The sequence below is a fragment of the Lindgomyces ingoldianus genome (assembly GCF_010093535.1).
Source record: "Lindgomyces ingoldianus strain ATCC 200398 unplaced genomic scaffold BDR25scaffold_48, whole genome shotgun sequence".
Lineage (NCBI taxonomy): Eukaryota > Fungi > Ascomycota > Dothideomycetes > Pleosporales > Lindgomycetaceae > Lindgomyces > Lindgomyces ingoldianus.
In genome coordinates this window covers 99,898-123,492 of record NW_022985209.1, presented here as the reverse complement: position 1 = coordinate 123,492, position 23,595 = coordinate 99,898, and the positions used below count along the sequence as shown (strand labels likewise).

General features: G+C 44.2%; 5 protein-coding genes across 5 annotated transcripts; 3 read left to right on the top strand and 2 right to left on the bottom strand.

Moving 5' to 3' along the window:
* Positions 1-1,192: 1,192 nt before the first annotated feature.
* Positions 1,193-3,339, top strand: BDR25DRAFT_381567 (serine/threonine protein kinase-like protein; the record flags this gene model as incomplete). Its single annotated transcript, XM_033697721.1, has 8 exons — positions 1,193-1,214; positions 1,266-1,412; positions 1,460-1,971; positions 2,079-2,206; positions 2,259-2,452; positions 2,539-2,673; positions 2,724-3,085; positions 3,136-3,339. 8 exons carry the CDS (start codon positions 1,193-1,195, stop codon positions 3,337-3,339), a joined length of 1,704 nt encoding a protein of 567 aa, XP_033540992.1.
* A 574-nt stretch (positions 3,340-3,913) lies between these two features.
* Positions 3,914-6,717, bottom strand: BDR25DRAFT_346840 (uncharacterized protein; the record flags this gene model as incomplete). The annotated part of the gene is made up of 3 exons (XM_033694191.1): positions 3,914-3,953; positions 4,358-5,263; positions 5,318-6,717. The coding sequence occupies 3 exons, from the start codon at positions 6,715-6,717 to the stop codon at positions 3,914-3,916; spliced, it is 2,346 nt and encodes a 781-aa protein (XP_033540991.1).
* Positions 6,718-6,866: 149 nt separating this feature from the next.
* On the top strand, positions 6,867-8,918 carry BDR25DRAFT_307336 (uncharacterized protein). Its single transcript, XM_033690822.1, has 7 exons — positions 6,867-7,052; positions 7,113-7,169; positions 7,234-7,433; positions 7,488-7,652; positions 7,711-8,016; positions 8,073-8,374; positions 8,429-8,918. The coding sequence occupies exons 1-7, from the start codon at positions 7,021-7,023 to the stop codon at positions 8,753-8,755; spliced, it is 1,389 nt and encodes a 462-aa protein (XP_033540990.1). The 5' UTR covers positions 6,867-7,020; the 3' UTR covers positions 8,756-8,918.
* Positions 8,919-9,672: 754 nt separating this feature from the next.
* On the top strand, positions 9,673-10,730 carry BDR25DRAFT_153586 (uncharacterized protein; the record flags this gene model as incomplete). Its single annotated transcript, XM_033683937.1, has 4 exons — positions 9,673-9,846; positions 9,963-10,444; positions 10,493-10,560; positions 10,615-10,730. Coding segments are annotated over 4 exons (840 nt in total), but the record flags the coding sequence as incomplete, so codon positions are not given.
* A 1,189-nt stretch (positions 10,731-11,919) lies between these two features.
* Positions 11,920-14,817, bottom strand: BDR25DRAFT_158054 (acetyl-CoA synthetase-like protein; the record flags this gene model as incomplete). The annotated part of the gene is made up of 1 exon (XM_033683992.1): positions 11,920-14,817. A coding segment is annotated over one exon (2,898 nt), but the record flags the coding sequence as incomplete, so codon positions are not given.
* Between the last annotated feature and the right edge of the window lie 8,778 nt (positions 14,818-23,595).

The window sequence follows — 23,595 nt, the reverse complement described above, 5'->3', positions numbered from 1 at the left end:
GCAGTCTGCTATGTCTGCCCATGATCCTAGCCCATATGGTTCCGCACCGTCTAGGATCGCCAACTCATTTGTAACCAATCATTGATAAATATTGCTATCGAGTGCTGCTCAATTACTTGATGTGCGTGGGTCTGAGGGTCATGTTTACGGGTATACTTGGCGTCGGAAAAGCAGGGCATGCAGAGGTCGTACTCATGGTAGGAACTGTTGGCACAGCGTATTCGGCACTGCAGAAGGCAGTATCAACAACTGCGGTGAGGGTAGTAGTAAAGGGGTTGCTAAGCGCTCTGTCGGCACGATGTCCGACAAGCAAACATCGCAGACATACCTACGTACGTGACGTCGTCCTCGTTGCCTCGCGACGCGGACTTCTTCTTGATAAGACCCATGGTGCCCCTCTATGCGTGGGAGTGGTGAAAGACGATTGCCACGCCTGGCGCCGGAGGTGAGAAATGGAGCCGTGAATGTGGCGGTGAAGGCCAAAACGCGCACAAGGTGCTCTTGCGGTAACGAAAAAGTCGGATACCTATCAGTATTCCAAGCCTGTGCAATAAAACAACACAACAACGCAATAATATATCCATTTTAAGTACAAATTACATTAAATAAGATGTCTTCTCGCACAAGAGATTGTTAGCGATTTTATCAGGAGCTGCATATCGGAAGGTGGGGCGGCTTATATCCAACATTCAAATTACAGCGAAAACCCATGCGCTGAGGGCAATTCCGACGATGTGCTAGGCGCGATGCTGATGGCGGTTGAGTTTCAGGTTGGTGTGGCTGTGTGGAGGTAGCGATAGCCGCATCAGAGGTTATGTGGGCTGTCGCGTCCACCAAGCGTCGTCGAAAGCTCAAAATAGACGGTTCGCTTGCGCGGCGTCGGAACGCCGGAAATCGGAGTGCTGTAGATTGGCGTGCTGCTGGTGAACAGTATATATGAGCCTCGTTTCGTCTCGGCCCTCGCTCCAGCTTCTCCCAGAGGAGGTACATTGAAGGACTTCAGGTCGCCGATAGCGTGATAAGAGCACACCTTGCCACTTATACTCCTGAAGGTTCTCACTACTTCTCTCCACACTGTTCTGCTGTACTGCCAGGCCTGCCGCTCCCCTCTGGTCACTCGGCAGCTACTACCCTCTCCACCTACCCACTCCTAGGGCCCTTCTGCAGCTGACTGCATTCGATCGCCGCAACCATGTCTTGGAAACTCACTCAGAGTACATATGTTCTGTTTGCCCTCTATTGGTCACCTCTAACGCTACATATAGAATTCAAGGAAACCTGCCTTACGCCGCTGGCCAATACATTTAGCGGCTTGTCGTCGCCGTCCACGATAGACGGTAATCAGCCGCCAAAGTCCTCAAGTTCAGCGAGCAGCGCCACCCTTGCAGACTCCAAAGACCCCAATGGTGTCGGTGTGTGGCTCAGAAGCAAAATAGGAGAAAAATGCTGAACTGCTAAGCGGCCTCTGAGGCGAACACTACCCCTCCTCTTCCGCCTCTCCGACCCGGCATTCTCATAGTGACCCTCCATGAGGGCAAAGGCTTTTCGCTCCCGGCCGGCACTGGGGCGGCCTTCAACACAGTGCACCATCACGACCCGCCCTCAACGGGCGGGGGCTTCTCGGTAGCAGAGTCTATGGGGCCGAATTCATTATCACGGAACCGAGCAGCAGGCTCTTACTCTTCAAACCGGCCCTACTCGGCTGCTAACAACGTTAATGTGATCCCTACAGTCCACGGACGCTATTCCTCCAGGTGCCTTCCGTACACTCTTGTGGACTTCGACAAGCTACAGGTTTTCATCAATGCTGTCTCGGGTACACCCGAGAACCCATTGTGGGCGGGGGCCAACACACAGTACAAGTTCGATGTCTCCCGTGTCACCGATCTCAGTGTGTCGCTTTACATCCGCAACCCCTCAGCGCCTCCCTTCGTCGGTAGGAACGAAGATATCTTCATTGGAACCTGCAAAGTCAATCCGAGATTCGAAGAGTCACAAGCACATCCCGGGGATCTAAAGGCGAAAAAGAGCAAGGAGCAGATTTCTCAGGGCTAAATTGGCGCTAAGTTGATATCCAGCTCGGCACCAGATCCATGAAGATTGGCGTCAACTTTGTGGAGAATCGCCAAGACCGACTCTCTATTGACGATTTTGAACTTCTCAAGGTGGTTCGCAGGGGAAGTTTCGGCAAAGTCATGCAAGTCATGTATATTTGGCTGCGTCTCGTCGTAACGACTTGTATGCTTACGATTGCGTAGGAAAAAGGATACTCGCCGTATCTATGCTCTCAAGACCCTTCGCAAAGCTCGCATCATCTCTTGCTCCGAAGTGGCACACACTCTCGCAGAGCGTTCCGTCCTTGCTCAGGTAGACAATCCCTTTATCGTGCCGCTTAAATTCTCGTTTCAGTCATCTGAAAAACGGTACCTCGTTTTGGCATTCGTGAACTGTGGTGAGCTTTTCCATCATCTTCAGAAAGAGCAGCGCTTCGATATTCACCGCGCTCGGTTTACGCTGCGGAGCTTTTGTGTGCTCTAGAATGCTTGCATGGGTTCAATGTGATCTACCGCGATCTGAAGCCAGAGAATATCCTGCTCGATTACACGGGGCATATCGCTCTGTGTGACTCCGGTCTCTGCAAGTTGGACATGAAAGATGACGACAGGACTAACAGTAAGCACCCTTTCCCTACTTCGAACAGTCTTTTACTGATTTGCACTTAGCATTATGCGGAACACCAGAGTACCTCGCTCCTGAGCTACTCACTGGCGCTAGTTATACGAAGACGGTCGACTGGTGGACTTTCGGTGTTCTGTTGTACGAGATGTTGACTGGCCTGCCGCCATTCTACGACGAGAACACCAACGACATGTACCGCAAGATTCTCACCGAGCCTCTACACTTACCCGGTCCGGATATTGTGCCGCCAGCTGCTCGAGACCTGCTAACCCGTCTACTGGATCGAAATGCCGAGAAGCGTATGGGCGCCAAGGGTGCTTCTGAGATCAAGGCTCACTCCTTCTTTAACAGCATTGACTGGCGGAAGCTGCTAGAGAAGTACGAGCCTAGTTTCAAACCCAACGTGGTACGTGTTCTAGTCTGAGGAGCCACAGTAGCTTGCTAATGTCTGTATAGGCCGACGCTAAAGATACTGTCAACTTTGATCGTGAGTTTACTTCAGAAGCCCCAAACGATTCATACGTGGACGGCCCGATGCTCTCTCAAACCATGCAGCAGCAGTTCATAGGGTGGTCATACAACCGACCGGTGGCTGGTCTTAGCGATGATGAAGGTTCGGGGAAGGACCCGTTCTTTGAGGGTGGGCTGAACAAAAATTAGAGCTTCCATAGCGGGGGTTTTGTAGTAGCTGAGGAATTTATGGATTGGGAGAGAGGAGATTGAGCTGCCATAATTCGAGGGTGTCATGCGGGGTGTCCGTCCGTTTACTGCCGTTGCTGCATATCATCTCGCTACACACAGCACTCCGTTATTGGCTGGCACAGGCAGTCGGCTGTTGATGCTTTTCAGGTTCGGGCTACGGCATTCATGGTTCGGACATATGAGGCAGCATTTGCGAGAAAATACCGAAGAATCAAACCTGAAAGTGATATAGAAGGAGTGCGGTGCAGTGATTCTGCTATACCTAGCATATCCCTAGGTTTATGAGGAGGCAGTTCGAACAAGCTCCGCCCAGGCGATATGCGGCTGATTGCACAGTCTAAAGCGCGGCGTAATAAGTCATAGACGCGGGCTTTGACCTAAGCGGAAGGCAATTTTGTAAGGGGACCTAACGGAAGTAGACGAACACCTTTGGTGACGCTAGCAGGGAGGATGACCGACCCGCTCCGGCCTACCCTTGTGAAGGCAGTAGTGAAGAGACGAAGTTACTAGCTACTATTCACTCTAACCGCTCCTAATACCTCTTGGCATCCCGCTTCTCGTCCATGGAGGAACTATATAAGCATAGAGTAAGCGTCCGTCGGACAACGTCTGTTACCACTCATCCGCCAGGCCCAAAACTCACCAACAATAGTAAATTTTGTACCTTAATATTTTAACAGTGACGTATTTACAAAGTTTAAAAATTTATCCCTAGTCTTGAATACCTATTTTAAGATTCCTCTCTGAAAGCTGGAGTGTGTCCCAGCGAATTGTGGTGTTGAGACTGGTGATGAAGAAATGCAGTCTAGCGTCGAAGTTGCGAAGGGACTAAATGGGATGAATTTCCATGGAACAAAACCTTGCTAGTGAGTACTGCGTAGTTACTTGACAAAACATTTTGGATTAATGGACTAGAAGGCTACCGACACAAGTAGCCTAATTTTACACCGGATTCTTCTAAGACTTGCTAGCGCACCTCTTCACAAACTCATGGAGCACATTTGCAGTGATCTGTGCTACGTTGTTCTCGTAATTTTTCCAGGCCAGGCTGCCTACCCAGTTGATGCTACCAACCCCGAAAACGGCACCTCCGCTTCCAGTCTCGAAATAAACGAGATCGCTTCTCACCTTGTCTGATGTGGTTCCCAAAGTGTTAACCATGGGAAAAAGAATCTCTTCGTTGAACAAAGCATAGTTGTCCGAATGCCCACCTGCAAGCTTCGTCGTCGCGATGATGACTGCATTTTCCGGAGTGCCAAGCGAATAATCTAGACGGTCAATCTCATCACCAGATGCCGCGCCTTGCACGAGGCCGAAGTCCCCAATGATATCATTCTTCTCCAGGCCGTGGCCCTTGAACAGGAACTCAAGCTTCGGATTCTGTCTTGCCTCAGGCACGATGCCATAAGGAGCACCTTGGCCCATCCCACAGGCATCGCTACCTAGTCCACAGATGCGGTTCGGATTTCGTCCACGGCTGCGCCATAGTCCTCCTTGCTCGCCCGTCAGCGCAAGGAACCAGTGACCTGGAGGAAGACCGAATACTCTGCATCCCTGATCTGCCCGCCGAACTTCGATTCGATGGGGCCGCTCATGGTCGTGCCCAGTCACCCAGTAGTATCCGTTGCCGCCTAGATACATGAAGAAGCCACCAGCTGCGAGGAAGGCGTCATACGCATCCAGCATTTTGTATGTGGGGTATTCTGGATGACTGCCGCTGATGGCGATGGAATAGCGAAGCAGTATAGAGGAACCGTAGCACGAGATGTCATGGTCGGTGATCACGTCGTAATTACCTGGGCCAAGCTCCCTATCGAGGAACCCGATAAACCAAAGGTCAGCGGACAACTCGCGGGGGCCGCCGAATCCCCAGTGAAAGTAGCTGTTTTTCAAGGCGTCAGTGCAGACCGTGGGGACATAGTGGGGGGTTTCTCACTCGGGTCTCATATTAAGAACGACTCGCTTCGTGCTTGAATGGGTGGCCCCGGAGCCATCGTTATGACTGTCGTAGAGCGAGATTCCAAGGTCAGGGCGGGCCTCCAAGATGCGGAGGTGACGACCGCGATGCACCGAATCGGATCCCGGGATGTCGATATGCACGTCACGTGAGGTGTCGTACATTCGGTCGTTTGCGTAGGCAGTATATGTGAAGGTTGGGACAATGAAGACCACCTTATTGGTTGGGGGCTGGGTCAAGTCGGGCCTGATGAAGAACGGAACGATGTCCTCGGATTCCCCGTCGTTGATGACGAATCCATAGAACCCAGACGCGAGGTCTTTGGGCAGCACGAGCTCGAAGTCGGTCGCCCAGGCGGCATCATCCACATCGTCATCGTGGAAGTGAATCGCTCCGTACCCGTAGGAAGCGCGAGTCCAGTCCGTCTCCGACGCATCCCAGTCGTGGCCCGTCACGGCCCGAGCGGGGCAGTTGAAAAGGGAGCCGTGGCAGGCGCTATCCGAGATGTCCCTGAGGTGATCCGTGGGGATGTCCTTGGAAAAATCCAGATGCAAGACGGTTCTCGTGTCTGCTGCAGCCACGAGGTCGATCCTGAAACTATCGATCCTGCCGTTGAAAGAGGTCGAGTCGACAGGGACCGCGGACACACGGTCCTGGCTCGAATGACTCGCAATAGTCAGAGATTGGGAAGATGAAAGGACGAAAGGGTGGGTCAATACGTGAGAGGCATGCTGGGAATGAGCGCTGTCGACATGGCTTTCCTTGCTCCTCGCAGAGACGGCAACTGTGCGTGAGGGGGCATTGAAGGTGAAGGTAAGGAAGGTCCAGCTGTGCCGCTTGAGTGTGATTGGGAGTTGGGTGGTAAGGCGTCCGCGCTCGCTGCCAACGGCGAGAGTCAATGCTCCATCCCTGTCAATGAAGGATGCAAACCCAGCGCCACCGTCACGTTGGAGCGTCGAGAAGAAGAACTGGTCATGGCCCGCGCGTTCGGGGAGGTCGGGCCGAGCCCAGAAGGAGACGGCCAGGGCAAGGTCGCTAGCTGGGGTTGAATAGGCCCCCACGAACCATGGGACCGAGGCAAAGGACCCGAGTCGAGTGAATTGCGGCCTTCCAGGGTACGTGGTCTCGGGAACGCTAGAGATGGCCTGATGGTCGGGTGGGGGAGCGTCCTTCGCTTCCATGGACGGTCCGAGCCGTACAAGACTGCTGGTGTAGCGTGGCCGCTGGCAGGACACCTGCACGCAGACACGGTCGCCTGCCGAGACGACGAGCGGGTCCGCATAGCCGACAATGTGTCGGCCGGCGGCAACCTTCGCGGCTGCGGCTGCGGCTGCGGCTGCGGCGGGTGGAGTGGGGCCCATGGAGCTCATGGCGGTCATGTCGTGAGTTGGTGTTCAGCGATTTTGAGTCGTGTTGCGGTGAGCGTGGAGATGGGAGATGCCGTATTTATTAATCACTCCATCAAGGAGTCTGGCTTATCATTCCTTCTCCTCCCGGCGGCGTCGACGCGTCGACGCCCATTCTGCATCTTCGCCGCAACACTCGCGCCACCAGAAAACCTCAGAGACCACCGCAATCTATTTCCTTGTCTCACCCAAAAGCCAGACGCCCCCATACCACCCCCTTCTTCTTTCAGACTCCTCCATATCCTTCTTTTCCTTACTCCGTAAACATCTATCAGGATGGCCCCCCTGAAGATGCCGAGGTTGGACAGGTACGTTACCCCCGCCTATCCCCTGTGGGGTCTCCTCTTCTTGCTGATCTGTTAATACAGTCCCTTCGTGCAGAATTTTCTGGCAGCCGTGATCGTTTGCTTAACTCCCGGCATCTAGTAGGTAGCTGATCTAGTCCGGTTAAGCATACGAGCATTATCCGTCCTCTAACCGCGGAAACAGTGTTGCCCTCACTGTCCTGGGCGCCGGTGGCGGGCCAGCCAATGCGACACAAATGGCAAATATCACCAATTCGGTCCTGTATGCTGTGTATTTCGTGACGGGCATGTTCAGTGGCTCCGTAGTCACTGCAATTGGTCCGAGGTTCACGCTTCTCTTTGGCTCCATAGGCTACCCAGTTTTCGCGGGTGCTATGTGGTATTGTAAGATATTTGAATGCGACGTGCCTGGTCCGCATGGATGCTAAGGCGGCACAGTTAGCAATACTGGCCACATATGGTACCCCATCTTCGCTGGCACCCTCCTAGGGATTACTGCAGTTCATCTGTGGACCGCAGCCGGCTTCATCGCATTCTCCTATGCGACTGAGCAGAAGAAGGGGTCGTTCATCTCCATGCAATGGGGTCTTCTCAGTTTTGGGAGCAAGTCGTCCCATCCTACGTTTTGCTTCTCCCATTGTGGGGCTGACCTGTAATGAAGGCACCATCGCGTCCTTGATGGCCTTTGGCATCAATTACAATGCTGGCGCTGTCAAGTGCCCCGACTCCGTATACATCGTATTCATCATCCTCATGTGTATGGCATTCTTTGTCGCGTTTTTCGGCATCATTGATCCAGCACGTGTTCGGAGAGATGATGGAACTGCCATCGCGCAGAACCCACATCACTCTTGGAAAGCAGGAATCAAGGCCCAGGCCCGAATCTTTTTGGACTGGCGAATGGTTGTGCTGATTTTGCCTATGTTCGGCTCCGAGATTGCCATCATCGTATTTTCCACGATAAATTGTAAGTTCCAATCCTAATTAGAGGCTGGTAGAGTCGACGGTAGCTAATGCACCTAGCCCTATATTTCAATATCCGCACTCGTAGCTTAAATTCCGTCATGTTTGTAGCAATGCAAGCAGTAGGTGCAATTGGGATCACACCGTTGCTAGATAGTTCTAAGATTGGTTCGAGAAGAGCCCGTGGCCTGATCTCAACGACGTCCATGGGGGTCCTTACTATTGCAACTTGGATTGGTCTACTTGTTTGGCTCGACAGAAACCCCTTGGATCTCACGGCGCCTCCACTTTGGGATTGGACAGGCGGCGAATTTGCGGGATTCCTCGTGTTGACTCTGCTGCTTGGTATCAACATGGTCATCGTAAGCGTCTTCCCAACGTCTCAGCCAGACTGACTACCGTACTGATCGAAGTAGTATCAAGTTGTTGTCCAGTGGATTGTCGCTGCACTGACAAATGACCCAGAGACTCTGGCTCGCTATGCAGGGTTTGCCAAAGGATGTCTGGCTGGTGGGCTCTGCGCTACGTTTGGCACAGAAGCCGCTGGCACTCTCACCCAGAGCCAGATTGTCGCCTTCTCATTTACTTTGCAGGGCACCGGACTCTTTTGCATGCTTTGGGTCTGCTGGTTTGGGGTCAAGCAGACGAACTATGGCCTAGAGGACACTGTCATCATACCTCGGGAAGTTGAGCCTCCCGCTGAGTTCGAAGAGACGAAAAAGACAACCCCAGACGTCCACTAGGTACATTTCGGAACCTCCATCTAGCTTTATGGCATGGTAGCGGATGTACTCGTCGACTTTGATATGGTTCAGGTAGTGTTCCACCTAAACTACAGAGAATGAATACCGGACGCAACCGAGAGCGTTTGTTGATCCCCATGATATTTGTCTGGAGGCCTGGCTTTTCCCCAGTGAGTGAGGATGACTTGGTTGTGTCCGAGCAAAGAACAATCAAGACCCTATACACGTGAGGATGTAGAGACAATTAAATCAGATCGCTCTAAAGTAGAATCATCCCAATCATTCCATTCTTACGCTGAAGGGCTAGCGTGCTGCATATCTATGCATCTCACTTAGAGGAGTGGATCGTGGGCGCGGGAGGAGCATGATAGTGTTGCGCAATCTGTCCCTGTTGGACGCCTAGCGTAAGGATGTAAGCGACGCGAAGATTGTTGAATGGGAGGGTCCGGCTGTCGTCTTATTGGATGCCGGGCCCAGAAATTGCTTGTATTTACAACGGCTTGATTACGAATTCCCGTGGAGTGTCCGGGGGAGCGGGTCGCCGCCGCTTGCGTATACGACCGTACAGGGAGGCGTTTAAGCGCAACTCTCTCGGATAATCCTACCAGAGCCGAAGACCACGGACCATCCTGTGGGTCTTGTAGGAAATTAAACTAGAATCAGCTTCCCTAATCCGCACATTAGAGTTTTCCAAGTGTATGCTGTGCCTCATGGCGTTCAAAAGAGGCGTCCAACATGTAGTTCAACCCGTGGTGCCCTGCCGATTACATGCGAGCTGCGTCCTGAAACACTACCTCTGTTCAAATGCCACACTATTCCCTTCCTGAGCCTTGCTTTTTCTCTCGTCAAAGCTCACCACCAAACCTCATCTGTCCTGCCCTCCCCGACGTTCGACTGTGAATTTCTTCTCATCATATCTCCAAATGTCAGCAAAGAATTATGACATTAACGCAGACCGAGGCCCAGTGCTGTTCGCAAGCGTGTGGTCTGTGGCAGGAGTGGCTATTTTAGCAGTCTTCGGACGCTTCACGTCGAGAAAAATGAAAGCACAGCCCTGGAAGATTGATGATTGGATGGCCGTATTCGCACTAGTAAGTATCTGAGGTTCGATGCCTGGCGAGGGCTCGATACTGACCAAAAGAGGTGCTGGCCATCGGGTGTTGCATTTGCTCGACCATTTGTACGATCCTCTCCTCGACCATGATAGCATTGCTTCAATCACCCACTGACCCGCGGTCCAGGCACAAAACTGGGCATCGGTAAGCATCTAGAGGCCATCAAGGACACATTTCACTACGTACCGTTCTGGAAGACGCTCTACTCTTACAACCAGATATATGTCATGACAGGTCCTGTCAACAAGATCGCGATGCTTCTCATGTACCGACGCATATTCGATCTTCCTTTTTTCCGGAGAGTTGTGACATTAGGTATCATTGTTTGCATCATGTGGTGGACGGCGATGTCCATCTCAGGGATCTTCACCTGCATACCGGTCCAAGCGTACTGGTTTCAAGACATCCCGGGAAAGAAGTGTATGAATCTCCTTAAGTACGACATTGGTTATGCCGTCGTCAACATTACTCTCGACGTCTTCATTCTGATGCTTCCGGTCAACCAGGTCTGGAGACTGCAACTCACGAAGCCGCAAAAGATCGCGCTTAGCTTAGTCTTTCTCCTGGGTGCTTTGTGAGTGCGGGAAGGCACCTTTCCAGATTTTCTCGTTGACTTCAATAGCGCTTGTGTCACTGCCATTGTCCGACTCCTAGTAGCCATTATTCATGTCAACGACCCAGATTTTACGTGTAGGTTTCTGGAAATCCCACACCTCCAACGATCCAGCTGACCGTTATCGTAAGGGGTATATCTGGACGCACTTATCTGGACCGCCATCGAGCCATTGGTCGCCGTCATCTGCACCTGCCTTCCTATGCTGAGACCTATTCTCAGCTACGTCCTGCCTAAGCGATTCTCATTAAGCTCATATGCAAGAAGTGGGCTCCCGCCGGCGAATTCAACGATTGTCACCATTGGATCTTTCAAGCCAAAACGTTCTAGGAACCCAGATGATCTGGAATATACGCAGTTTGATGATGGGGGGTCACAAAAAAGATTGCATATGGCTACCGCCCGACGGATGAGTGATGATGCGAGGTTAGAGGGCGGGATTACAGTCAGACATAGTGTTGAGTTGACCGATTACTCTCTGGATAGCAGGTATCATGGCTGAGCCTCGGCAAACCAATACGTAGGGGTCGCCTCGCTAATGCCGATCAAGACGGCGGCCCTAGGGAACTATTCCAATACTAGCTAGTGAGATTGCGATCAACGGTCTCAGTCCCCCGGGAGGCTCTCACGGAGCCACCACGCGTCTTCAATGGCAACGTGATTCTGATGGCGTCCCCGATCTAATTGGCTTCATGGCATTTTGTTCCTTCATCAGCGATGCCACTTGGATCAATTAGTAAACTCAAATACTACATAAATGCATCAGCACTGAGGTACTTATCAGATTAGCCGTTCTACTGGTGTTTAGAGTTTGTAGAATTTACTCCGTTAGCTATCCCGGATGAGCGTAGCGTTTCTACCCTCTAGATGAGATGCCTGGATGAGATTCTCTGCACAAAAATTCGTGTCTATATGATGTGATGTTGTGGTTGATCATGTCACCAACACTTGTTGCAACGATGTGTGATTTTGAAGTGAGAACCTTCTGAGAATATCAATCTTGACCAATCAGCCAGCTTAAGCTGCACGAATACTAAACGAAGAGAGAAATCTTGTACATGTTGCACAGATTCGTTTCCACATTCGCTGACAATAAATTTGCTGCATTTTTGCCCTCCGCAATTGACAAATTCTTTCTACCTGAGTCGGGGAACGGTCATTCCATGCCCCTGCTGTGCATCGGGCGTACTCAGCACCGCCGCCACCTTCTTATCCAGACCGAGCGACACGGCTTCCGACACCCAATCCTCCAAACTTAATTCTCGGAATGCATCATGTTGTTGGCCCTGCAAGTAGTCGCCCAGGTTTGTGAGCGGTATTTGTGTTTGGCTAGCGTGATGCTTCCAACAAACTCGACCCACCTCAGGCCAGAAGGATTCGTCCTGCATGGCACGGATTTCATCCTCACTTGTTCCATCGGGCGTCTGATAATCATGCGAATTCAACACCTCCTGAAGGATGCCCCTTGCTACATCGTCCGCGAGTACCATGTTAATGAATCCACATGCACTAGGAAATATGGGAACCGCTCTCATGGTCATTGAGAAACGCACCAGATTTGCGATGAGGTCCGTTTTTGGAGCACTGTCACCCAGGATGGTGGTTGGTCGATGGATGTGAACCCGCAGCCCGAGCTGGCTGGCCGAGCGCTCGAGAACTTGCTCACTCGCCCATTTCGACGCGATATATCCGTCGGACCCGTCGGTTGGAGGGGTATAGGCTTCCATGGAAACCTCCCCAACAGCGTCCAGATCATGCGAAAGCCGTAAGACGCCTGCAGAGGAGATGAAGTGGAAAGGGATGCGACGCTTGAGCGCTAGGCGGCAGAGCTCGACCGTTGAAAGGACGTTGGGACCACGCAGTGTCCGATACGCTTTTAGGAACGAGACATCGGCGCCATTATGGATGACAACGTCAACCGTGTCTGCAAGATAGTCGAGCTCGCGAGGAGAGAGCCCGAGGTAAGGAAGTCGTAGGTCGCCTGGCCATATTTTGATCTTCATGGACGAGGTTCCCGCGATGCTTGGCACTAACTCGTCAGGCTGGTTCGTGAGATGATGACGCCGGATCGCGACGGCGTGGATTTTCACCACGCTGGGACTCTGAACGAGCTGGCGAAGGAGGTGGCTTCCTAGGAATCCGGTTGAGCCAGTTAATAAAACCTGCTTTCCAGGGCTCGGTTTGTGATCGATAGGCTTCTGAATCTGATCAAAATATTCATCAATCTCTCGGCTCCAGTTGATTGAGGGAGAAACTTCGGTCTTGTAGTTGCTATCGATTCTGCCCGCCATCTCACGAAGAACGCTGGCTAGAAACATATCCGGATATCCTATGGTCACTCCAAAAATATCGTATATCAGTCTCTGCAGCTTCGCGAGGAGAATGGAATTTCCCCCCACTTGGAAGAAGTCCGAATCAGGAGCGATTTGGAAGCCGTCTCGCAAATGACATTCGCCAAGGACTTCCTCCCACAAACCTTTCAAACGCATTTCTGTAACGGTTCCTTCCACCTCAGCCTTGGTAGGTTGAGCTTCCCCGATGTTTATTGAATGCAACGCTCGTCTATCAAGCTTTCCATTGACGTTCAGTGGCAGGGTCTGCAGAGGAACTAACGCTGCCGGCCTCATATAGATCGGGATAGGGAGCATGTCGAGAAGTTTCTTGACATAAGAACTTGTATCCGTAGGCCGGCGACCTGGGGAAAATGTCACAAATGCTACCATGTACTGGTTTTCCGATCCCTTGACGATCACAGCTGCTTGGTGAAGAATTCCTTCCGACGTCTCAAGGATAATCTTGGAGACTTCCTCTAGTTCGATTCGAATGCCTCGGAGCTTCACTTGGGAGTCTCCCTCGATGCGCCCTAGAAAAGCCAAGGCGCCGTCTGGCAGGAGTCGACCTTTATCTCCAGTCCTGTACATGCGATTCCATCCTCTTTGGGAATACTCCCGGCTAGCAAAGGGATCCGGAAGAAATCTCTCCCGAGATAGTTTATCATTATGGAGATAGCCACATGCAACTCCAACACCCCCAATGTAAATTTCTCCAGGAAAGCCTGGAGGAACCGGCATCATATTGTGGTCCAAAATATAGACACTGTAATTGGGCAATGTGAACCCAACTGGGCTGTCCTCCTCATCCGCGCCGAGCTGTGGGTCGGAGTACGAGAGAATGCCAAAAGAGGACGCAAGGGAGACCTCGGTCGGCCCATAGCAACTGAGCAGAATCGGACCAGATTCCCCCAGCGCGCGGAATTCTTTCTTGAGCGAGACGGTCATGCGCTCGCCTCCACACACGGCGTATTTCCAGTCAGAATATTGCCTCAGCTGCCGGTTCCCATACCGAAGCAGGACAGAGTATTCCGAAGGCACGCCGACAGTAAATGTAACACGCTCCGCAAGCATAAGCTCAGAGAGCCTCGGTGGATCTCCCCTTATATCTCGCGTGGCAATTATGACAGCTCCACCAGTGGTCAGCGCAACGAATATTTGATGCAACGAAGTGTCAAATCCTAGGGAGCTTTGCTGGAGCACCCTTTCTCGGTCAAGGCTAAACTCCCTATGCACTGCGGTGATCTGGCCTAGGAAGTTCCCATGACTTATCAAAACTCCTTTCGGACGACCGGTAGAGCCGCTAGTATATAGTATGAATGCAGGATCGGATGGCGTGCATTTTATGGGGGACCTGTCGATACTTTCAGTTGGGAGGGATGAAATGTTCAGGAGCTTGGCGGCAGAATGCAGCTCATTCACACTCCAAGCGGTCCACTGGTGAAATATGATGACTGAGGGATCACAGTCCCCGACGATTGAAGCAAGTCGCTGGGATGGGTTGCGTAGATCTAGGGGGAGATAAATACATCCGATTCGTGTGATGGCTAGCAGCGAACAAAGGGAGTCCAAGCTGGGATCGCAGTAAACCGCTACTCGCGATCCCTTTGTGAGGTTGTCTTTAAGCAATGAGGTAGCGATGACACTAACGCGTTGGAGTAGCTGAGAGTATGTCATCCGGTTGCCTCGGCTGTCTTTGACGGCAGTACATTCCGGAAAGATGTCTGCCATCTCGTCGATCTTGTGCAGCAAGGTAGCTGGCCAGTCGTGTTCCATTTTTGGTCCCATTCCATAGTGAACTGTATGCAATCCTTGCGCAGGGTCGAATAACGGCAAATCCTTCAGTCTTGACGAGAGGCAACCCTGCATTTCAGTCACGACGTGAATGTAGATATCCAACAGTATCTTTGCATCATATTTGGTAAAAACGCGTTGTGGTGCTCGAAGGTCGACGTGTGCGCATCCACTGTCATCGGATTCAGTGACGTGTATACTCAGGTCAAAACCATCCAGGCTGTTCTCCCTGTATTCGGTCGCAACGAAGGAACTCGAAGGCTCCACCCTATGGGTACACTTTCCGTAAGCGAACTCGGCCGACACAAACTCTCCTAGGCTATTGGAATACCCAATATTGTCAAGCAAGGCTTCCATGTCAATCTCCCCATGGGCAAGTGCAACATTAAGTTTGCGATTCACAATATGGAGAGTGTCGGATATCGTGTCACTTCTATTTACGCCGATCCTTATAGGGAGAAAGGCCGTCAAAGCACTGGACTGGTCCGGTTGGATTTTGTCCGTTCCGGTTGGCATCACCAATGCGATGCATAATTCCCCATCGAGCTCCAGAACCCGAGAAAGCATAATTCCCAAGGCGGTAAAGGAGAAAGCCAAAGACGAGATGTTCAGCTCGGCACAAACCGCGGTAATGCTAGAAAGTAAATAAGTGTCCAAAGGTGCAGAGACTCGATGAAGTCCGGAGTTCTGGGGCCGGCCTGTAGTCTGGGTTCTCGCAAAGCTAAATTGTGGCGCTCTGGAAAGACCTGTGAGCTCGGAAACCCAAAAAGAGTGGTTCTCGTTGCACTCATTCCGTGACACACTCTGGTGCATTCCTGGGGTTTGCTGCCGTTCCAGTATTTCCGTGGGGTTTTGACAGTTACCAACCACTCCATCCCACACACCATGAGGGGTGGAATAGAACCTCTTCGGAGATCCACCCTGTCGGGATTTAGAGTTGCAAGTTCCGTTTTCAGATAGTTCTTTTGGACCTTGGGGACTGCCGCGTTCCCATCTTTCAGAGTTTGCATCTATTCGAGCATCAGCGCTGCCTCTCACAGTTCTAAAGAGTATCTGTTACCCGCAAGATAATTTCTCGTAAGATATCTAGAAGTAGACATATCTAGAGATGGGAGATGATGAGTGGAACTTGTACACCTGACAGATATTGGACGGCGAAGGCTATTGTTGGTCCTCAACCTAGCGGGATCCGTACTTGAATAAATAGGTTGCTCGACCCAGCTTCGGCCGTACCCACGAGAGCGCGAAACGAAATCAAGGTACATCAAGGTCTCACCGCACGTCCATCCTTCCATCAGGAGATGCCTGCATGTCAGGCTATGTCGCTTGGTTGCCGGCAGCCAGGTGGATTCGCACTTCGTGTACAGAAGGAAGAAAAAAGGTAGCCAGAATGGCCAGCCCCAGACAGGTCCCACCCATACTAAGGGTGCTGCATGGGGTTTCATTGGATTCAAAGAACATGGAAAGGATCCAATTGACTCCACAAGCAATTAGCTGGCCTCGATCCGCGACACCAAGACACACCTTACGACGGAATGGCCGCTTCACCGCCAATCCTCCCTTGACGTCCGGAAACTGCTGATATGGCCGGGTTTTTTGGCCATCGGGTATCGCGGTCCGTATTTCACGGGCCATAGAGTGGCTGGCTATGCTGATACTAGTACTAGTAGATGGACCCTACCCTCTGTAAAGAAAGTCTATGACATAAGAAATTAAATAGTAAGCACTAAAAACACAGCTTCTACAAGCTTTATCCTAGCATTAAAGAAATAAAAAACCATGTATAGAAATAAGATATAAAAGAAGACTTATATAGCACTAAGTAGTTTATAAGTAGTTTAAAAAATAGCTACTTTACAGTGTAAAGGATCTATAGTAAAAAAATAAGTTTAATAAAGTGTAATTAAAAAAGAATTAAGTAATAAAACTTAATTTACATAACGTACATTATAGGCAAGTTGCTTACACACTTAAGTTGCTTACTTTTACTAAGACCCTACTAAACTACTTTTCTTACACTAATGCATTTCTAATAACACTACTTAAACATGCTAAAAGAAAATTAGATATAGGTTACACTTTAAGCTTTTAAATAAAATATAGCACTTTTATAATAACATACTATAGCTATGTGTAAAGTCTTTAAAAAAAGAATAAATAACTAACACACTAGATAACTTTTATAAGCTAATTTTATAGCTAACTTATAAAAGCTAGGTAATAATAAAAAGTAGGTAATTATTAAGCATATACTTAAGCTCTATATATAAGCATTTTTCTTTTAGCTAGTAGCTATAGCTAATATAGCTAATTTATTACAAACTAAGTGTAATCTAAGTAATATTAGCATAAACTAGATTAGTATATTTATAAAGCATTATCTAAAGCTTAAAGTAAAGTTTTAAGTATAAGTATAGTTAGTAAATATTTAGCCTATAATAAAGTCTATTTTATTAAAGTTATACATGTTATTATCTTAAATGCTATCCTTAGCTTTAATATTTTTTATAAGGCTAAACTAGCTTTTAATTTTTTTAAAATTTTTATAAAAAGTTTTTTTATAGTTATAGTTATACTTAAACTTGACTTTAAGCTTTAGATAAAACTTTATAAATATACTAATCTAGTTTATGCTAATATTACTTAGATTACACTTAGTTTATAAAGAATTAGTTATATTAGCTATAGCTACTAGCTAAAAGAAAAATGCTTATATATATAGCTTAAGTATATGCTTAATAATTACCTACTTTTTATTATTACCTAGCTTTTATAAGTTAGCTATAAAATTAGCTGATAAAAGTTATCTAGTGTAGTAGTTATTTATTATTTTTTAATAGCTGTTATACATAGCTATAGTATGTTATTTTAAGAGTGTTCTGTTTTATTTAAAAGCTTAAAGTGTAACTTATATCTAATATTCTTTTAGCATATTTAAGTAGTGTTACTAGAAATGCATTAATTTAAGAAAAGTAGTTTAGTGTTACAACCAACAGTCTAGACGTAATGAACCAATCCGCGATTCCCCACAGCCTGAACAACACTGCATGGACAATCCTTAAACCTGTATTAGAAAAATTATGTAACAAGCTAAATAAGAAATAGCTCTAGCTTTTAGACAGGTGTATTAAGAAATGCATAGTCTAATAAGGACTTAGACTATGCGCGCAATGCTTGCAATGCTTGCAGAAGCTAAGGCTGCGCGCACTGCGCGCACTGTAGGAAACTACATGTATATAGTCTTAATCTTAACTATAGTTTAAGAGTTAGAATTAACATTTAGTTTTATTATTAAACTACTCCTCTTTTTATAATAGATCTAAGAGGCATTGCTTCTTTTTAATAAGGACTCTACTAACTTATATATTTACTATATATACCTCTAATTCCTGTCCAACCTTTGGACCAGTAACGCCCAGCTACCCATACAGCCGCTAGGTGCAAACTACAGCCTGCCTATCTTTTTCTACTAACATACCCGTACTCTGCTAAACAGACTGTACACCTAATTTAGCTAAGTCCTCTCCCTCTGCTAATTACACACTTTAGGCTGTTATGCTCTAAAACTACTATTTTCTTAAAGTAAAGATTATAACATTAATTACTACTATTTATAAAGTATAGCTTCTTACACCTTATCCTTTAATACTAGTATAACAGGAGCTAGTGCTGTGGGCACTAGCAAGGTCCTGTTCTAAAACAAGGAAGAACAGAATTAGTAAATACAGTATCTTTAATAGGAGCTTAAGACGCTTAGAGCTTAACTTTAACACTATACTTGATAACCCCTAGTCTAGTAACTCTATACACTTTATATAAAAATAGCTAAACTTAGAAACACTACTATAAAAAAAACTAGCATTAAATTAAAGAAATTATTATACTTAGCTTTACTTAAACTTTTTAATAAAATAGCTAAGAATCTTAAACTATTCTTTACTAAGTGCCACCTTTACATGTAATATAATAAAGATGCTTTTAAAATAGATAAAAAAATAATCTTATAAATAAAACTACACCTAGAAGGATCCCTAGTAATATAGTTCTAGCCACACGCAGACAATTAGATAAAATATAAGATAACTAAAGATGCGCTTTTTTTAAAAACCTAATGAATTTTTTAGAACTTTAAAGCTTTTAAATAAGCACTAACTGCTATTTATAAAATAGCTAATTAAAGAGAAAAGGCTTAGTCTAACTTTACACAACCTACTTTTGCAAACAACTAGCTATTAGCAGATAGACGAACTAGCTAGCTATTAGAAGAATGTTTTATAATAAACTGTTTAATCTAGTAAAAGATAAATTTATGCATAATAAAAAACTCGACACCTTTAAAGTATATATTAAAAAAGTAATAATATATAATAAATAATACTAAAAACATCTTAAGGAAAAATAACTAGGCATAACACTTTAGAAACTTAACATGTTTCTAAAAAAAAAAGAACCCCTCGTTTAATAGTAAACTTATAGACCTTAGTTACACTAGACATACATAAGGCTTACCTAAGAAAAAAAGTAAGTTTTATTAAAGTAAAAAGCTACTACTATCTAATAAATAATAAAAGTAGCTTAAAAAAAAGCGTGCCTTAACTATAAAAAAGTAGGACACTACTATTATAAGTGCCTAGACTCTAAGAACCTAGAGAATAAAAATAGAGGGCTGTCCATAAAAGCAATGTATATAGAACAAGGTCTGTTAGCAGCTAAGATCCTAGGCAGACTAGATAAATAACTCTACTAGAAATGCAAAGATAATTATAAATTTAAAAAATGCTTTATAAACTACTAAGAAGTTAAAGTCTAAGATAATAATAATATCTTTAGGGCACTAGAACAAGCAGCTACTTATAAAGAATAGTAAGGCTAGACTTAAGCAGCTACATATGTTGCAAATATTAAAAAAGGGAAAAAGCAGTTTCTCTTAAAACAGCTAATAACAGAAATCTTAGCATAAGAGTTAAACTACTAATTTAGTTACAGTAACTGCTAGAAATGCAGTAATACTTATAACATAAAGTACTGCAGAAAAATAATATATAAGGTATATATTAATAATAATGCTAAGACTTACAGAATAATAAAAAAGATTACTATAGTACACTACACTATTATAAATAAAAAAGAATAGTAGAAACTCTTTTAAAAAATTCTAAAAAAAAAGAACTAGACTAGTAATGCACACCCCTGTTAACTCTAGACCTATGTAAAGAGTAAACTAACACCCTACTACTAGCATTAGCAATTACGTGCAAAGAATTAGAACCCTAGCAGAATAAGAGTTATTATATTCTCTACAGAAGCCTATAACATAATAAATTCTACTACAACTATTAAGACTACCTATTATAGATTATATAGACTAAAGAATACCTAAGATAGATAAACATTTAACTAATACTTATTTATAATAACTTAAAGAAATGCCTCTATACATAGTACTTATGTGTTAATAAGTACTGTATTAAGCACTAGCCTACTAAAAACTAAGTAGGATAGTGGCTACATAGAATCTAAGAAAGCAAAGTGTCTATAGATACGCTTACTAAAATGTCTACAACTTATAAAATGCTTAAATGCCTCTATTATAACATAGACATAAGCTATAAACAGAAACCCTAGACTAAATATAATAATTAGCCTAACTATAAATTCTACTACTTCTAGTAGAGGGCTTATTAGCAAAGTAATTAAATGCTGCAGCATTATAAAATTAAAAATAGTAAATGCCTAGTACAAAAATGTATAATATAAGAACACTAGAAATATAAAATATAACTAGACTAAGAACATAACTAGCTAAACATAATTACATCTATAGAAGAAGACAACAGTATAGACTATAAAGAAACCCTGCACAAACTACGCGTCTTTATTGCTGTAGGATAAGGACTTAGGGGAAGCTTAACAACTAAGATTACTCTAAGACACATAGGCCTTAAATAAAAGAGCTGCGCACTAATAGATAGTAGCTGCATGTTTACTATAATTAACTCTTTCTAAGTTAATAAGAATAAAATACTGTTCTAAAGAAAAAAAAACCTTTCTATGTATCTCTAGCAGACACCTTATTAATTAAGTATAGTAGAAGAAGAATCTAACTTAAGACCTATAAACTAATTATAAAAGCTAAAGACATAAGAGATTAGATATTATTTAGCATACTACTACTTAAAGGAAAATACTAGGCTATATTAGGCTATAACTAGCTCTACAAGCACAACTTACAGATTAATTAGCAGATAATAACTATAAAAACAAAAGACAAGCATGTACACATAACATAGTTAGCATGCTACTAAGACTTATACCTTGTGCACTAATAGGTAAAAGAAGGGAGTTGGTATTTTCTAAAAAAAAAGAAAACTATAAAAGTTCCTTTGCTAAGAACTAGAAGCATAAGCTATCTACTTAATAAAAAAAAACTTATTAAAGTATCCCTTAAACAACTAAAAGAAAAAAAAGACTTAGAATAAGTAAAGATCTATTAGATTACTAAAGAACCTAATAAACAGCTACCCTAAAAATATAAGAACTATAAAGACATGTTTAAAACCCTAGAAAACCCTAGAGAATTACCTTCTTATTAGCTATAAGACTATGCAATTAACCTTAAACTAGACCTATAATTAAAGGCTTATAAGCTACAACCCTTAACTAAGGCATAGAAAGAAGCCTTATAGGAATATATTAACAGAATGTTAGTATAAGGCTATATCTAAGAAAGTAATAGCTCTATAGCTTTAGTAGTAACCTTTATAAAAAAAAAATAAGAAAGTAAAAGTCTACTAAGACTACTAAACCTTAAATAATAATACTATAAAAGACTAATACCCTCTTTTTATTATCTAGGACATTATAAACTAGCTTAAAGAAACTAAGCACATTACTAAGTTTAACATCTAAGACAGATTTAACAAAGTTAGGATTAAAAAAGGACATAAATAGATAACTACCTTTTAAACGCTAGAAGAACTATATAAACTTCTTATTATGCTATTTAGACTAACTAATGCCCTAGTAACCTTCTAATAAGTTATTAACACTGCACTTAACCCTTACTTAGACATATTTATATTAGTATATCTAGATAACATTCTTATGTATATAAAAAAAGACTAGGAGGATTATATCTTAAAAATAAAACTAGTACTAGACAGATTAAGACAATATAAACTCTACCTCTAGCTAGAAAAATGCAAATTTAACATCTAAAAAACAGAGTACCTTAAATTTATTATTAATAAAGAAGAAATTAAAATAGACTCTACTAAAGTAAATAAAGTGCTTAAATAGCTAACTTTAGAAATAGTTACTAAAATTAAAGGATTTCTTAGACTACCAGGTTATGTGCAAAGGAGAATGAAAGACTACTCTAAAATTGCACTTCCCCTTACAGACACTATGTCTAAGGAAAGGGCATTACAAAAGTTCTAATAGACCTCTAATATAAAAGAAGCCTTCTACAAGCTAAAACAAGTTATTATAAGCTACCTAATTCTCTAAATGTACTATCCTACGCTAGAAACAAAAGTTAATACAGATGCTTTACTAAAAGCTAAAGGAGCAGCCCTTTCTTAAAAACAAAAGAATAGTTAATAGCACCCTATAGCCTACTATTTAGCAAAATTCGCACTATTAGAACAAAAATACACTATTCCTAACAAAGAGCTAAAAGCTATAGTTAATGCTTGTAGGAAGTAAAAAGTTAAACTATAAAAACTTAGATAATAATTTACTATTTATACTAACTACACTAACCTTATAACTTTCCTAACAACTAAGAAACTTTCCCCTATGCATGTATAATCAGCTATAGAATTAGCACAATTTAACTTTATTATTAAGCATGTTATAGGCAGCAGTAACTAATAAGCAGACACATTAAGCTAACAGGCTAACTACTTTAATAAAAGCAAAGAAAAATTAGAAGAATTTACAATCTTTAAAAAAACTATAAAAGGCCTAGTTTATGCTAGACTAAACTAAGAAAAACTACTATGTTCTCTTATAATTATTAAACAAGGTTAGAAGAACCTTATTACAGAATACTATAAAGCTCTAATGTTTAAACACCTAGGAATTAGATTACTCTAAAAGAAACTTAAAGAAGCTATACTCTAAGAGATACTATAGCTAAAACATTTGTGTATAAAAGTTCTACAAGAATGTAACTTATGCTAAAAGAACAATTTATAACAACATAAACTCTACAGACAACTTTAACTAATTACATTACTAAGTTAACTATAGACTTTAGTAACTATAGACTTTATAATAAAACTGCTGCCCTTTTAAAAACTAGGCATAGAAAGACTATACAATATAATTATAGTAGTAGTTAATAAAACTACAAAATTTGTTTACCTATAAGCATTAGAAAAAAGTATAACAGCTAAGGAATTTATATTTAAACTAAAAAAGAATTTTCTAGCTACTTACAAATGCCTAGAGACTATTATATTAGATAAAGATAAGCTATTTACTAGCAAATACTAGTTAGCTGCAATTTAACACCTCGAAGTCACACACAAGCTCTCTACTGCCTATTATCCCTAGACTAACAGACAGACAGAACAAATAAACACTAAAATAAAAAAATACCTACGCAAGTATATATTATATAAACAGATAAACTAGACAGAATAGCTACTTATAGCCTAGCTAGCTATTCACACAACACAATTTGCAATAATAAAGGAAACCTTATATAAAGCAAATTTTAGGTACCTACTGTAATACAAGTTAACTAGCACGCAACTAACTAACCTGCTAGAAGCTGTAAGCAGAACAAGACAACTAGCGTTACTATACTAGAAGCTAGCTAAAGAAGCATAACTAGCCTAAGAAGCTATAAAAAAAGTAGTAAATAAAAATTAATAAACTACCTCTAAAATACATCTAAATAATTATATATATTTAGATACTATAAACTTAACGTTGCCCTGCCTAGCAAGGAAGCTTACAGAAAAACATATAAGACCT